This window comes from Parasteatoda tepidariorum, chromosome 6 (assembly GCF_043381705.1).
Source record: "Parasteatoda tepidariorum isolate YZ-2023 chromosome 6, CAS_Ptep_4.0, whole genome shotgun sequence".
NCBI lineage: Eukaryota > Metazoa > Arthropoda > Arachnida > Araneae > Theridiidae > Parasteatoda > Parasteatoda tepidariorum.
This window is the reverse complement of record NC_092209.1, coordinates 47,669,111-47,685,277: the sequence shown is the minus strand read 5'-3', so window position 1 is coordinate 47,685,277 and position 16,167 is coordinate 47,669,111. Positions and strand designations below refer to the sequence as shown.

At 27.4% G+C, this 16,167-nt stretch overlaps 1 protein-coding gene across 1 annotated transcript in view; it reads left to right on the top strand.

The window, feature by feature from the left end:
- LOC107436315 (protocadherin Fat 3) overlaps window positions 1-16,167 on the top strand; it is a 204,753-nt gene that overhangs the window by 53,141 nt on the left and 135,445 nt on the right. Inside the window, exons 3-5 of the mRNA XM_016047974.3 lie at window positions 3,406-3,471; window positions 12,163-12,323; window positions 15,400-15,456. Of these exons, the coding sequence (XP_015903460.1) occupies window positions 3,406-3,471; window positions 12,163-12,323; window positions 15,400-15,456 (284 nt within the window). The remainder of the gene's footprint in view (window positions 1-3,405; window positions 3,472-12,162; window positions 12,324-15,399; window positions 15,457-16,167) is intronic.

Below are 16,167 nucleotides of genomic sequence, written 5' to 3'. Positions count from 1 at the left end.
AATTTGCTTAAAATTTCATTAGAATAAAATGCAAACTGTATATTTCTTTTTAGATACTAAAATTATTTCAGACTTTTTGCAAATAGTTTTTTTTCATTTTTATTTGCATAAAATTTCATTCTTTCGCGAAACTTTTTTTTTCCACGTAAAGAATTTTCCTATCGTGAATGCAAAATACTTTTGAGTCTTCCTAATCAATCATAACTCTTTTGGGCAATAAAAAATAAAGAGATTTCTCTATCAGATATTGTGGAGACTGCGAACCCTGGCGCCTTTTGTCATATTTCTAGATACTCGCCAATCATGAAACTAAAGGAATTCATTGTAGAGGATTTGTACCAGTGTTACGGATCACTTAACTAATTCGAGTGGTTTATGTCATAAATTCGAACAAAGCACTATTATATAGTTGTCTCGATAACTTAAGGCACTGAATTACTCGCTTATCTTTTCATCCACTAAATGATTCACACTTTTTTAAGTGCTTTAGTCTGATGCAATTAAGTAAATATTAAGTAATTCTTTGAAAAATATTTCTGAAAAATGTAAGAAGTCTGAAACATATCAAAAGATATTAAGTTTTGTAGTTTTTTTAAATAGTAAAATTTGAATAAATAAAATATTTTAAAGTTATACTAAAATTAAAAAAAATACTCTGTTACATTATTTTTTAGAATTTATAATTAATAAAATTAATCTAATCAAATTTTGCTAAAAAGAAAATAAGTAATTATTAATAATTTTCGAAGAAATAAACTGTAAAAAAATAATTATAAATAATTTTTTTTGCATGTTAAAAAATCTTCGTAATTGAATAAAAGCATATTTAAATTTACTGATTTATTTTTGGCTGATTATTCTCTAAATTCATTAGCTATCAATAAACTGCGAAATAATAATTATATAAAAAAACAAATGAGAATGTACTGGTTTTGAAAATGATATTTCCAACTAATCACAATTTTTTTTATCAAGGTAAATGAAAAATTCAAATTTACTAGTTAAAATATTTAATATAACGCTTATCTAGTTAGGATGAAAAAACATAGACTTTAACTGGAAGATAGGCTTAAAATGTATGAATTACTTCTTTGAAATATGGAATTATTTTTAAAATATGGATCATCCACTTTCAACTGTAAGCAATTTGCTCGAAATTTGCCTAACTGTAATAAATTTTCGCAAAATTTATTTTCGTGTTATCGGTGTTTTTTTCTTAATTTTTTCTAGATTATATTTGGATTAGAATTAAAATAGGATACATAACGCTTTATATACATGCATATTAAAATTTATTTACATCCAACGTTTTTATTCGGGATTAGATTTCATGTATTTTTAAAATAAATTTCATGTTTTTTTATAGTCCTCTTCACTATTCGAAGTTCTGAAGTGTATTAAACTCTTAAATCGTTCAATTTTGCTGAAACCTCAATACGGTGCTAAATTAAACCATATCATTGTATTTCTTACACTTGATTACATGGTAATATGGTTTAGCTTGAATCAAATCATGGTAAAATTGACAATTTAACAAAGTTAGAACAAGTTCGTGACGAATATAAGATTTAAGTTAAAAATGTCATTTATATACCAATGTTAAAATTTGAGAATGTCCTCATCAGGTGACAACAGCCTTAATAAAATTCAATTGTGCAACAGAGCTTTTCTTCCCACGTGCTACACCACACCCGAACACCGGCATCAACTTAGAAAACGGAACCACGCTGGAAATTCTGCGCTTTGTTTAGTTGCAGACTAGCGTCTAAGAATGAAGCAAGCTCCAATGGTCATTGCCCAGCGTCCCGTGAACGCTCACTGCTGGTCACTCAACCATGAATCCGAGACACGAGATGCTGTCCAGATAATGAAATGATCGCCCCCACTTGTGTCCATCGTTCTCTCAAGAAGTCGATAAGGAATTACTGGGTCAGCAGAATATTCAGCAAGTCCAGTTTCGTGTCACTGGGTTGTTGAAAGAAGATCATTTTGCAAAATAGCAGTTTGATGCTCAACTATTAGCGGGCAACCTTGATTTTTTGAGATAAATGATACAAATTCTTCAAAGTATTTATGTCTTCAGCACGAACTTATTTTTGAATTTGAGGATATATTTAGTTCAATCGTGGTATTTTGATGATTCGAGATTATAAAAGGGGATACTTCTTCTGACTGAGTTTAATACAATAGTAATTATATCGTGATTCATGCCTTTTCTTAAACTTATATTCTTCGAAAAATAAAATTTTTCACTATAGGGTAAAACTGATTGACGTAAACAATGGAAGATAACCTCAGTATTATATTTTTAAATATTTATAAAAATTCATTAATTAATAAAAAAATTTTATTTTTTAGAGAGACACCGCAATTTTTCTTTCTTATGTACATTTAAATCGTAGCTACGGTTTTGCAACTACGCTTTGAAACCATTTAAAAATTACCTTTATATGACTTTTTCTACTGCTCTCACTTTTATTAACATTAATAGATATATAATCATAATAGATATATCTCCCAGTATTAATAGTTATTTATATCTCTCAGTAATTAGACTTTTGAATTCAGGGTTAGGCAAACAACAGTGAACCAAATTCAAATTTATGAAGGAAAGATGACAACCTTAATTATCAAATTAAACTTCTATATAAATGAATGGTCGTCATTTAAAGTTAAACAGCAAAGGCATATGTTTTTTCTAAAAAAATAATCGTTTATAAAAGGTGCTAAGAGTTGGTTGTTGTTGTACGTTATGAGAAGAGGAAATAGCATCGGTAAAAAATACTCACTTAATGATTATTTATCACTTTTTCCTCACGCTTATATTATACAAACATTAATTTACACATTTATCATAATGATAGTCCACGAATATTTTTTAAATACTTCATACAAGTCTTGTGGGATCTACATCGAACGAAATTTTAGAGTGTGTTGAAATTTATAACATACTAATTTGCTGCAACCATGATACGGTTCCAAGTTGAACCATATTATTGTATACGTTTAAGCCAGCAAAACGTTCTCTGCTACGGATACAGCTAAATATATACTCTTGCCTAATTTTTATACATCAATCAAATTTGCTGCAATCTAACTACTGAGTTGAACCCTAAGATACTTTGTCGCATTTCTTAAGCTTGATTGCCCGATACTGTTGTTCAACGTTATCGGGAACATGTCAAATATAAAATTTTATTAAGATCGCTGTAGATTTTGCACGATATTAAGGTTTAAGTGACCGATATTGTTGTTAATAGTTATAAGACAATAGCTTTCAATTTATTACGATTTAAATATTTGTCATACTTATTAAATATATGTACATATAAGACTGTTTGAAAGTTACGATTTATCGTAGCAAAACTAAATTTCGCAAAAACTAAATTTTTCTTTCTTTTTCAGCATGTCTCTTCTATCCTCTGGGGGAGAACAGGAGGTTCGAGAGGGTGGAAGAAAATATTGCAGTCGGTAAGTGTAATCTTCTCTTCTTCAATCGTTTCCAGATCTTCCCCAACACTGCATCCTTATCTATTTTTACTCAGCTTTTATCCTCATACATGTTTTATCACATTTGGTGCTTTTGAGATTTCTTCTGCATTAAAAGAGTCCATTCAAGCACTTGGTTAAATAATGGACCGGATTAAAACCCACTTTGTCGGCTGTTTAGCAAATGTTTGAACTTGTCCATGAAAAGAGTGGTTAAATGCTTATAGGAGTAAACATTTTGAATGAATTTTTTTTATTCATGTATTCAAATACTTTGAAAGAATGCTTTCCAATGAATATTTAATCATGTATAAAATGTAGGATTCTAGTTGTTTACACAGTTAAAAATTCCGGTCCATTTTCTTGTAAAATTCATTTTTACTGCAAAATTTTATACCGCAATTTTTACTGTAATATTTATTTAATTACAGTGATTCAGTGACTTTACAGTAAACATTATAATAAAAATTACGATATATTAAATTATTTGTTCCGTAAAATTTTCGGTAAAAGTGAATTTTACGGTAAAATGTACCGGCAGGTGCTTTTCACCGCAGTTTGATCCAAAACTTTTTACACTTTACTAAGTTTTCAGATATTCAGAATGCTTTCCAATGAATATTTAATCAAGTATAAAATGCAGGATGCTAGTTGTTTACACAGCAAAAAATTACGGTCCATTTTCTTGTAAAATACATTTTTACTGTAAAAATTTATGCCCAATTTTGACTGTAATATTTATTTAATTACAATGATTCAGTAGTTTTATAAAATTTAGGATATGTCAGAATATTAGTTCCGTAAAAGTTTCGATAAAAATGAACTTTACGGTAAAATGTACCGGCAGTTGCTTTTCACCGTAGCTTGATCCGGAACTTTTTACTAAAATATTCAGATTTCCAGAAAAGTAATCTCTTAGATCAATAGAGTTATATTTTATTACTCAAACATTCTCGCAATAAAAAAGTGAGAGAAGTTGAAAATGTTAACAGTATATAGCTGCTTTATAAATTGTTTTCAATCTCTTAATTAATTTAAATTTTGGAAATTATCACTGATATATTTGATCAGAGATTTTATCACATTATTCTGAAAGTAAAAATAGACGGTGATAATTTAAGTAGCTTTTTAAAAAGTTTTTATTAAAAAAAAATCAAAAATGTTCTAACATTTATTTAAGTTAATCAATACTTTACAGAGGAATTACTTTTCAAAGGAAAGAGCTTGTAACAAGTGAATAAAATGCATATTTAATTAAACTAGCATAATTATACAGAACAAAATCAAAATGTGACTTATTATTTACATCGCCGCAAGTCCTTCGTGTATCTTGAATAACAGTGATACACTGTTAGAACTTTCATTCTAAAATTACGGTAAAGTAACCAACAGCAGTCTATCCATCCAATTAATCGTAAATTTACGGTAAAGAACATTTTTCACTATTACGGTTTTGGTAACTTTTACAACTAATATGGTTCAAAAACCAGAATTGTAAAATTATACTTTGAGTTAGGTTGTATTTTCTCAAACGAACCGAATTTGGTTTAGGGAGTTTATTTGGTTGTATCACCAATCGTAAGAGATGAGAAATATTAGACTTTTTTGTTTTAAGCAACTTTATGGTGCTGCCATCTATGCATGAATGAGATTATCGTATTCTATTAGACCAGAGGAATCGAGGAAATATTGTGGTGTCAGAGCTGGGACTCAAACCCCCATTCTCTTGGTCATGAGATGGACAGATTTGTCCTCTTGGCTTTTATATGCACCCAGCTGTAAGGAGTTAAATGGCTTAGTTAGAGTGATACACTCCTGGTTATTTAACCGTATTAGGTGAAAAAAGTTAACAAACTTTTTTCTCACAGTTAACAATTCGAATAGCATCTTATATATATGCTAATTTTACTGTTTTCTTTAAAAATGGTAAAATAACAATTATTTTACCATTTTTAAAGAAATAACAATTAAATAAATTGTTATTTAACCATTTTTTTCCGAGAAATTTTTAACAGGGTATAAAAATGATGAAATACCTTTAAATGAGTAAGATAAATTTTAATTATTACAAAGGAGTTTTTAATTAATATAAAAAATAATGAAATACTTTCAAATAAATTAGATAGCACAGTTCTTAATAATTTTAAAACGAATGTATTAGCTTATCACTCCAGGAAAAAGCAAGATAATACTTATCTGATTCATGCCACACAAGCCGTACAACGTTAATTGATATATTGTTTCTTTTATTTAAAAATAGCTCATTATTCTATTAGAAGTAAAACGTTAATAAACAATAATTTATTCTAAGTAGAACAATTCATAAACAATATAGGTTAGTACACAAACCTTAATTATTTTCCACTCAATTGAAACATTGTGAGCAAACATAAAAACTCAACTTCTAGATTTTTAAGGCGGTTTCAAATATCCTATTATTAGATCAATCTATCTTCTCAGCAGAGATATTTTTTATTGGAAGAAAACAATGAGTTTTGAACATAACTGATATAATCAATGGATGATTTCCGAAAAGAATAATAGTGTAATGGTGTATAGGCGTTACCACAAGGAAGAAACAAAGCGTTTAAAATAATAGGTAAAATTAGTGGTTATTTATACATTTCTTCCTTTGTCGTTTAAGTTTAATTACATGGTTTTATAGTTACATAGTTTTTTATTGATAACGAGGTTCACGGTTGCAGAAATATTCTATTGTGTTTCTTTGGTTGAATTTGAAGAGATACTGATTCAATATTACCATTTTTTTTATATATAAATTTCTTTATGTTAATTTGCTACATTATAAAAAATTCCGGATTAAATTACGGTAAAAAGTAGAACACTCAAGTTGCCGATAGTTTTTACCGTAAAATACATTTTTACAGGAACATGTTAGAGAATAAAAATTCTGTTAAACCGTAATTTTGATAGTAATTATGACAGTAAAACACTGAATCAATCTAATTAAATGAATATTACTTTAAAAATACGGTGTAAAAATTACTGACGATACACCCAAAGTCCCGGTACTTAATAATATCGCAATTTGATTCTAAATTTTTTGTAGTGTACATGTAATTCTTTTTAGTTAGAATTTCTGAATTTGCTTTCCTATAAATACACTTATGTCTCTTTATAGATTATATATTCGTAATTTTATGCCTAACATCACAAATATAATTTTAAAATATTTCTTTTTTTAAGCTCACTATTACCTTAATTTTCCGAATTTATAATTTTTTTTCCAATCTTACTTTTTAATAGTAAAACAATTACTTAATATGTTAATTAATTTTTAAAAAATATAATTGTATTAGTTTTTGTATAATGAGTAATAATGAAGAGATTTTTTAAAATCTTGTTGAAGTATTTTAGAAATTATTTGTATGGATATTTTTAAATAAATATGTTTTCAATGTACATTTGTATATATTTTAATAAAAATCTTACGCTTGTACGCTGTTTCTTTATTAAAATATACAATAGAGCTTTGATATAGTGTATTTATTTTTATTTTTAATCTACGAATAAAATTTTATTTATCGCCTTACTATCATTGAAAATTAATTAGTTTTTTGTTTATACAGGCCACACCCTGTTTGACAACTGACAGTTGAAAAAGCGATGTATCTTACTTTATAGCAAAAATATTGATCTAAAAATCCTTCATTCTAAAATATCCTTTTGAAAATGCAATCAAAATAACTTCGAAATTCAGATCGAAAATGCTGGAAATAACTTCGAAATTCAGATCGAAAATGTTCGAAATAACTTCAAAATTCAGATCGAAAATGAAGAAATGTGTCTAGTTAAGAACAAAAAACAACATTCTTTTAACAACCCTCTTTTTTTCTTTTCTTTTGTTTTTCATGAAATGAGTTATTTCCATGAAAACATTTTTCATAATTGTAGACTATAATATGAAAGCTCTATTTTATTATAGTTTTGTCTGTGCATTATGTTATAACTAGATTGACTTTTTTTTAAAGATTTTCATCAACGTAAACATATAAAATAAATTGTGAATGTTTTTACATGCTCGTTCCCATTGCTGTCATCATTACTTAAACATTTTTGCGAAGAGATATTCAAATATGAGTTTTTGCTGTCATTTTTATGCACCATGGCACCAGTCTCTTTGGGCTTTTCTCTTTTAGTCCGTGTCACACGCGACTAATAAAAGTCATTTTTCCATCCCATTTTTCAAACTATTAAAAAAGAAAATTGCTCCCTGAGGAAATGCTCTTTTCCACAGAATTCTGTGAAAGAATTAACAACCTAACTTTAATGTATTTTTTCTAGAATTTAATCATTTATAAATTATTAAAAGGATTACGAAAAGGAAGATAAGCTAGAGAAGAGATCTCCAGTGATTAATATATCTTTAAATAAGAAGAAAGTTTACGGCGAGGGTAAGAAGATACTCTTTAAAAATCTAAATTTCTCAAAATAGGAGTTTTGACTAATTAGGTTGAAAACTACATTAAGAGAAATTTAAAAACGCATTGGAGTTTCTCTATGCTGTTTATTTGATTAAGTTTTTTTTTCTCTGGCTCATCTATTTTGCAAAGCAACTAGCTGTTAATTTATGCTAAAGGCAAATTACATTTGATACAATTAGTTATTTTTAAATTTCTTTTACAGAACGGGGTTGGAAATCTAGTTATTTATTTTTCTTCGATATTATTGAACTATAGAATAGAAAAAAAAATTTCCTAAGTGAAAGAATTGATTGCGCATAAGTTTTCAGTATAGTGGGGATTTAGTTTGGTGTCTAATTTAAACAGTTGCTTGGATATATAACTAATGATTACAAGAATAACTACTAAAATTTTATAAAAAAATATTTTAATAGTTTATAGTAATTAATTATTTTAATAGTTTTCGCTTTTGTCATTTTTACGTATTATTCAGATTTTGAATTTGAAAATTCATTAAAATGCAATTTTCTTAACTGCATATTTTAACTGTATTGATAACCTCCTAATCGAAATTTTAAATTGATTCAGTTTTAGTTTGTATAAATTTAGTTATTTTTAATAAATAGAATGACATTCAGTCTTCTAATTAGTCAATATTTTTAATATTAACTATTCATTTTTATTTCTTCCTCTTACTTATAATTTATAAATTTTTACCGCTAACTATTAATTATCATGTTACTAATTAATTAACTTACACATTTCTGTTGTTACGATGAAACTTTTTTTTTACTGAAAATTATTAAAAAGGAATTTAAACTTAAAACTAAATCAGTTTTTAAAGTTCTGTCCAGAAAAATTAATATTTTCTGTAATGTCACAATTAATTAAATATTCTTACTAAATTCCCACTAACAACTGACACACAAACTGTTACAATTCTTTAATTATTATTACTAAATTCAGAGTATTTCCCAGTTGCTATAAATATAATATATTTATAGCTCGTTAGAAATATTTTCTTATCGCACGTTCAACTTCTTATGTCCCACAAAAAGTTTGTTTATTTTTTTTAAATATATATGGAAAAAAAGCTTCAAGTAATGTTAAAAACACAGCACACTTACCAAAATATGTTCAAAGTTGAACTCATATATGGCAACGTTACTTTTAAAAAATAACGAGTAAAAGTACAAGTATTTTTAAAAAAAAGTAACGAGTAAAAAGTAAAAAGTTCTTATTTTAAGAAGTAACGAGTAAAAAGTACAAGTAAAAGTACAAGTACTAAACAAAAAAAGTAACGATTTAAAAGTACATTTCTAGGAAATCGAAAATTCAAAGTAACCTAAAATTTTATTGAATAATATTCTTATGTTCTTCAACGTTTTTGCAAAATTGGTTTTATTTATTTAATTATTTTTAATTTTGAAAGTTATGGACATTAATTTACTTTAAAATTCGGAGGAATGTTATAATATAATTTTATGATATAATCGTATAATATAATTTTAAAATCAAATATAATATTAATATCAAACTTGTTATGGATTTGCACTAAAAAGAAATTTTATCTATTGATTTTAATTTTTAGTTTATTATTTTTATTTATTTAAATTACCATTGATTTAAAATTGTTTTACTCTATAGAAACGCGTTTTAAAAGCACAAAACTAAACAAAGCAAACATGGGGTTTCAGATAGCTTTGTGATCTTTGAGCTGGTAAAAAATAATTGAATGTGCAGTATAAGTTGAAACAGAACAGTCTACAGTTTTATTTGTAACAATGGCTAATGCTGAAGTCATGCGAGAAAATCATTTTCCGAGCATTTCTGCCAAACGGAATGATTAAAATTTGTAAACGAATTTTAGTATCAGCGGCTAAATTAATACCTTCGAGTTTTCAAGAGTTAAAATAGTAAAATAGTTTTCAGTAGCACAAATAGTTCCGAAGTTCTTAGAGATTTGACTGGGCGTTGTTTGACAAGGTCGGGCATAAACGTAATTTTAGGAAAAAATGTATTTAGTAAAAAATGTATTAAGACAAAAATGTATTATTAGTGAGATCAAAAAGAAAATTGAAAAACGTAATAACAAAATCCAACAATTTTTATTTAAAATGTATTAAACAAATGCATAAAACTCGAAAATGAATGAAACTAACTTCTTAATTAATATTTTTATTCATTTTGCAAAATAATTGCATTTTGACAGCATTTTTTTAAATTTTTTTTTTAGAAAGCTTACCGAGTTTTAGAAAAAAGTAACGATTTCATTCGACATTTCCGTTACAATTACTTGTACTTTTTCCCAAAAAAAGTAACGAAAGTACAAGTAAAAGTACTAAATTTAAAAAGTAACGAAGTACAAGTAAAAGTACGTATTTTTTACTTGTACCGGCGGTACAAGTAACGAAAGTAAAAGTACTGCCATATATGGTTGAACTACACACATTTTTTTACCTTAAACCATAATATGATTTAAATTTTCTGAAACCATATTTAAGGTGTTAAAAATATTCCCACTTTAATTGAACCATAGTAATATGTTAATCAAGTCTCACAAGTACAATAATTAGGTTTAACTTAACCTCGTATTAAAGGTTGCTGAAATTTTGAACTATATTATGGTTTAATTCGTACCAAAATTTTAAACAGAGCAACCGTAAGTAAATTTATAAGTTTTCATCATTACGTATGGATAAAACTGCGCTTAAAATAAACGTTAAAGCGAATGTAATTTTTATAGATTCCTTAAGAAATATATTTGTGAATTTTTAGGTTTTGCAACAAACGCATAATTAAACATATCCAAATATCTTGAAACAGGAAACTTTTACAAATCTAAATAAATTAGAAAATATTAGATGTTTTCGGTTTAACATTGCTTTTATATGTAAACAATTATATCTTCCGCAAGAAAATATTTTTTTACAAACATATTTTTGTAGTACGAAATTTCATATTACGATCTAATGTTGTTTTATGCCAATATTAACAAAAGTCTTTTTGTTAAAAATATCTCCGCTTAATTTGACATAATTTTTTTTTCTCCTTGTATATTTTCCTTCATTATACGATGTCGAATGCGTTTAATTAACTTTCAAACAATGAAGAATCAATTTTTGATATTAGTTTTCAGAAGAAATTTGTTTTTTTCCCTGTACTGCATAGAAAAAGAACTGTTATATAAAAAAAAACTATTGACTTCATTTATATCCCCAAATTAGACTGTCTTTTGCTAAGGTAAAAAAACCTCGATTATTTATTGTTTAACATGTTACATTGTTTCATGTGGAAGACTTTAAAGAAATATTTAAAAGCTAGATTAATTTCCAATTTATTAGTTAATTATGCATTTAAAAAGGCATTTATAATTTCTTATATTTTATACTTATTGATTATAAATATAACTTTTTCTAAATTCAGAAATATACGGAGAGCTGTAGATAATTTTTTGTTCTAAATAAGATAATATCTTTAAAAGAATATACGTTAATATAAGGATAGAAAGCAAAACAAAAAAAAAATAAAATCAAAATTCTTTATTCTTAAGCTAATAATATATTTATACCATTTATTTCGATTTAATATAAATATATATTTTATGAATAATATTATTGCATTTATTTTAATATATGCTAAAATCTTCATGTAATTTCAGTTTATTACTGCCTAGTATTTTTCCTTCATACTTTATGCCAATATTTGTTTAACTATGCTCTAGCAATTTTTATTTATTATTATATATTTTTTAAAAATTAGTAGGCCTTTAATTTGCTAATTAGCTTTTACTTAATCGGTAAGCTTTAATCATATATTTATGCCAATTATTTCGATTTTACATAAATATATATTTTATGAATAATAAATATTATTGTATTTATTTTATTATATGATAAAATGTTCATGCAATTTCAGTTTATTACTGCTTAGTACTTTTTTTTCATACTTTATGCCAATATTTGAACCATGCTTTAGCAAATTTTTTTTATTTTTATTTTTTTTTTAAAAATATTGGGTCTTTAATTCGTTAATATATGCTTTTAATTAATTGGTAAGCTTTAATAGCTAATCTTATATTCGCGTCAATGCTATATTTAGTATCTTGGCGTTACATGAAAGATTATTCCGATAATCTTTTATTGAAAAATAATTTCAATACGGAATTGATATTTATTTTAATTGCACTTAAAACAAAGCATATAAACCAACTTATTGTGCTTTTTTAAAACTATTTTTATTTCTATAGGTAGTGAAGTGTTTAGGGTTCAAGTATACCCGAGGCATGAGTTCAAACTTGAGCCAGTTGACAACAGTTTGAGTGACACAAATTATTTTAGGGTGGACGGTTTAGATAACACAACCGTCTCTATAAAAGTAGCCAAATCTCTGGAAGACCTTGTAGATAGAGTAAGTAAACTTGTTTGTATTTTATTGATTTTTTCCCCCTCGTGTTTACTACATATTCTTAGAAGCTTATTCATTAAAGGTTGATATAAAATTAAAAAAAAAGAGCTTGACTGATGATAAACAGCTTATAAGTTTAGTTTTACAGTTTATTTATTTTAAAAAAAATGTCTGGTTAAAATTTTTTTTTTCTCCAAAATAAATAAAACATGTCATTTTTTACTGTTCAAAAAGTATTTATTTTTTTAGCAATAATTTTTAAGGACTGCATAATCTATTTAATTATAAAGGTTAAAAATTGGTAAGTAGGTACTTAATTTACGTTGCACTAAAGCTGCACAACATATGTGACTGTCTAGGGAAAATCCCTGAGAATGATCTAAAGACATGTCATCATAATTTTGATCCTCTGCAGAGGGGATGGCTCCTCCGCTTTGGTAGCCCGACGACCTGTAAGCAAAGTCGAGCACTTTACTTTGAGGACCAATAACACGCACCCTCGGTCCCTACGCAGGCTGAACAATAAAATATTTGATTTATAAATCTGGTACAAGTGTCATTAAAATGTTTATATTTGACAGAATTTTGAATAATAATGTTTTTTTCTTAGATGATTATAAAAAAGTAACACAAAATAAAACATTAATTACAACACGGAATTAGCTTTTAATCATTAGGTCGGCATTTTTAACACATTTTTTATACTCTGCTTTATCTATAAAAAATTTTTTCAGTAGGTAACATAGAAAAAAAATCATATTAGTCTTCCTTCATTTTTTCCTTGAAACTTGCTGGCATTTGATGCATAAAGGCCTGACTTAATAATGCTCCCGTGATTTAGATCAATTGAATCACGCATCTCATGATGGTATCATTAGTTTTTTTTCGTGACTTTGATTATAAGTAAAATTAGGTTTTAAATTCATTACATTTCAATGTCGTCGTTTAAGGATATCAAGAAAAAAAACCATAATGGTATGAACTATTATAATGGCCTTATTTCTCACTGCTTTTATGACTTGATGGTTCTCCCTAATACTTAATAAATGATTTATTTTGGATAACAAATATATTGGCAATTTTTAAACTTTTTTAAAGTAAAACTGTAACTTTTAAAGTGTACTGTTTAGATAAATACAATCGATACTATGGTCAAAATTGAAAATTAGTTATTGCAGTCGGTAAGGGCGTCATCCACTCAGCGTGGGGAGAACTGCGATCGTGAGTTCAATCCCGACAATCGGATAAATAATCTGTGACAATATGCAGCAGCATGCTTGTTAAACCTCTCGTGGCTGAAAGTTCTTCTCATTGGTTACGGTATTTAAGATCAGAGTGAAGTGTACCGGCTGACACTATCCGCGTCGGTTTTCAATTTTATTTTATAACCGTCGTTGAACAGCAGACCCAATTCTTCGGGTTTACGACTACTAATGTTCAACTTCGTGGCCTTGTAATTTTGAACCCAATCCAGAAGACAAGGGAACTCCTGGATCACGTATTGGGAGAAATATGTCTTCTTGGAGATCTTTTTGATAAAATTAATCCACATTTGCGTTACATGTAGAAGAAAACCACGAAAACATTCCACGATTAGCCTAACGGCAAGGGGACTCTAACCCATGATCCGTCTACCACTGAGGATATTTTACGTCTGCATTGTGGTCGGTGCAAGCCGGATTCGGATTTTGTATTGACCAGCCACCTCTAGGATTCGAACCCGGTTCACATCATTGGAAGGTGAACGCTCTATCCCCTAAGCCAGTGTTTCCCAAACTTATGTGTACCCTTTCTAAATTTTTCGTAACGCTGTGTACCACTAATAAAAAAATGAACGTATTTTTTACTGTAAAAAAATTGCACAGAAGTTAAAAATCACAACTGGCTGTTGACACCACTAATTATTAACTATTAATTCTGCAAAAAATATCCAATAGAAAAATACGTAATCATAAATTTTCATAGCTAGCTTTGTTTTTAAATTTTCGTTTGTTGCAAGATATTTCGCATAAGACCGCATACCCCCGCTAAACTGCTCCCGTACCCCTGGGGGTACGCGTACCACACTTCACTGCCCTAAGCCATCATGGCAGTATATCCGCGTCGTTTGACTGGGTTCAGAATTTTGTGGCATTTCCACCATGATCGTTAAAATATAGAACTTTATAAAATGGGCCTAGGTACTGGGCCGCGGTTGGGTAAAGTGTGGCTCAACTTGAAAGGGAATAAAGTTGAATTTAATACCTTATTAAGGTTTAAACAAAGTTTTACCGTATAATTCTTCTATATAAACGATATTATGGTTTAATGTTTAATCGATTTTTTTTGCGAGTGCACTTTACTAACCTCAAAGAAAAGATAAGTAGTTAAATGCTGAGTGTAGAAAAGAAGATAATCTAGTAATGTTAAAGTCAGAACGAAAAAGAGTATTATTTCGAAGTACCTAGTAATCAAACTAACTGAAGCACAACCTTAATGGCTTTTAAAAAACGCCTTTTATACGTATAAGTTCTTTTTCAGTAATGCCGTAACGTGATGTTAGTGGCCTTATTTTAAAATAAGATTTAACTTTAAATCACTCAAAGAGACAATATAGATTTTAAAGTGGGTATTTGCTGAAAAGTGTAGAAAAAAATGACGTACTCTGATTTTTTGGTATAAAACTTGAGTTAGTAAAAATTTGTTACTAGAATATCTTGTATGAATATAAGTATACACTTAAAAAAAATTAAGATTTCATTAAAAACTCTTCTAAAGAAACAGATAACACACATTTGTGGTTAGTTATTTTGTGGTGCAGGCATTTGAATAAAACAATGAGGATAAATTCCTCAATGAAAAAAAATATAGATATCATAAAAATAGTAGTTTTTATGGATTAATTTCATTTCAATCATTTTATTATCATGTATGATTTATCATTGATATATGTATTATACGTATATAATATTCCTGTAATATATTATGCAAGTATATTTTGTGTTCAAAACTATACTTGCATTTTCTTTTCAATGTATGGAATATTATTTATATTTGCACTAAATAACATATTGATAAAGGATGAATTATTTTTTTTCAGAGGGATCCACAAACTGTGCTCAAATTTAAACTCACGTGCAAAGGTGGAGTAGGAACAGTAAGTAAACTTTGAAAAAAAAAATCTTTACTCAATTTTCATTTGTCTTAATTCATAAAATTATTTATTCTGATTTATATAGCTGCGACGGGTTCATCAGAAATTCCGCTTCAGTCTTTTTATCGTAATCCTAATTTTTTTATACAGGTTTTTTATAAGTATGAATAAAAATATTTTTAGTAGGGGAGAGTGGGGTCAATTGTAACATTTTTTACTTATATATTTTTAACTAACAAAAAATCTAATATATTATTAGTATTAATTGACAGACGAGTAAAGTAGACTATCCTCTACTAGAAAAAAAAATACCTTATTTTAAATGTTATTATATTAGTTATTAACCATTTTTGACAGTCGTGCACTTGTTACAATTGTCCCCACTTACGGGGTCAATAGCAACAGTTCATAAATTCAACTAAAACATAGTTAATTATACGAGTACATATTATCATAGTTGTGATATATTTTTTTATTGATCAAAATAGTAGTGATATCTTAGGAGTAAAAATAATAATGAGCAGAGACCAAAAGGGTTAAAATTTTAACTTTAAAGGGTTAAAAATTTTAATTTATGATGTGAAAGGTGACAAATAAAATAATGCACATGCAACATAATATAAATGATATAGGAAACTATTGGTGGTTCTTAAAGAGTTAAGTAATGGTTTGTAAACATAAGATTATTTATTTTCAGCTGTTACAATCGTCCCT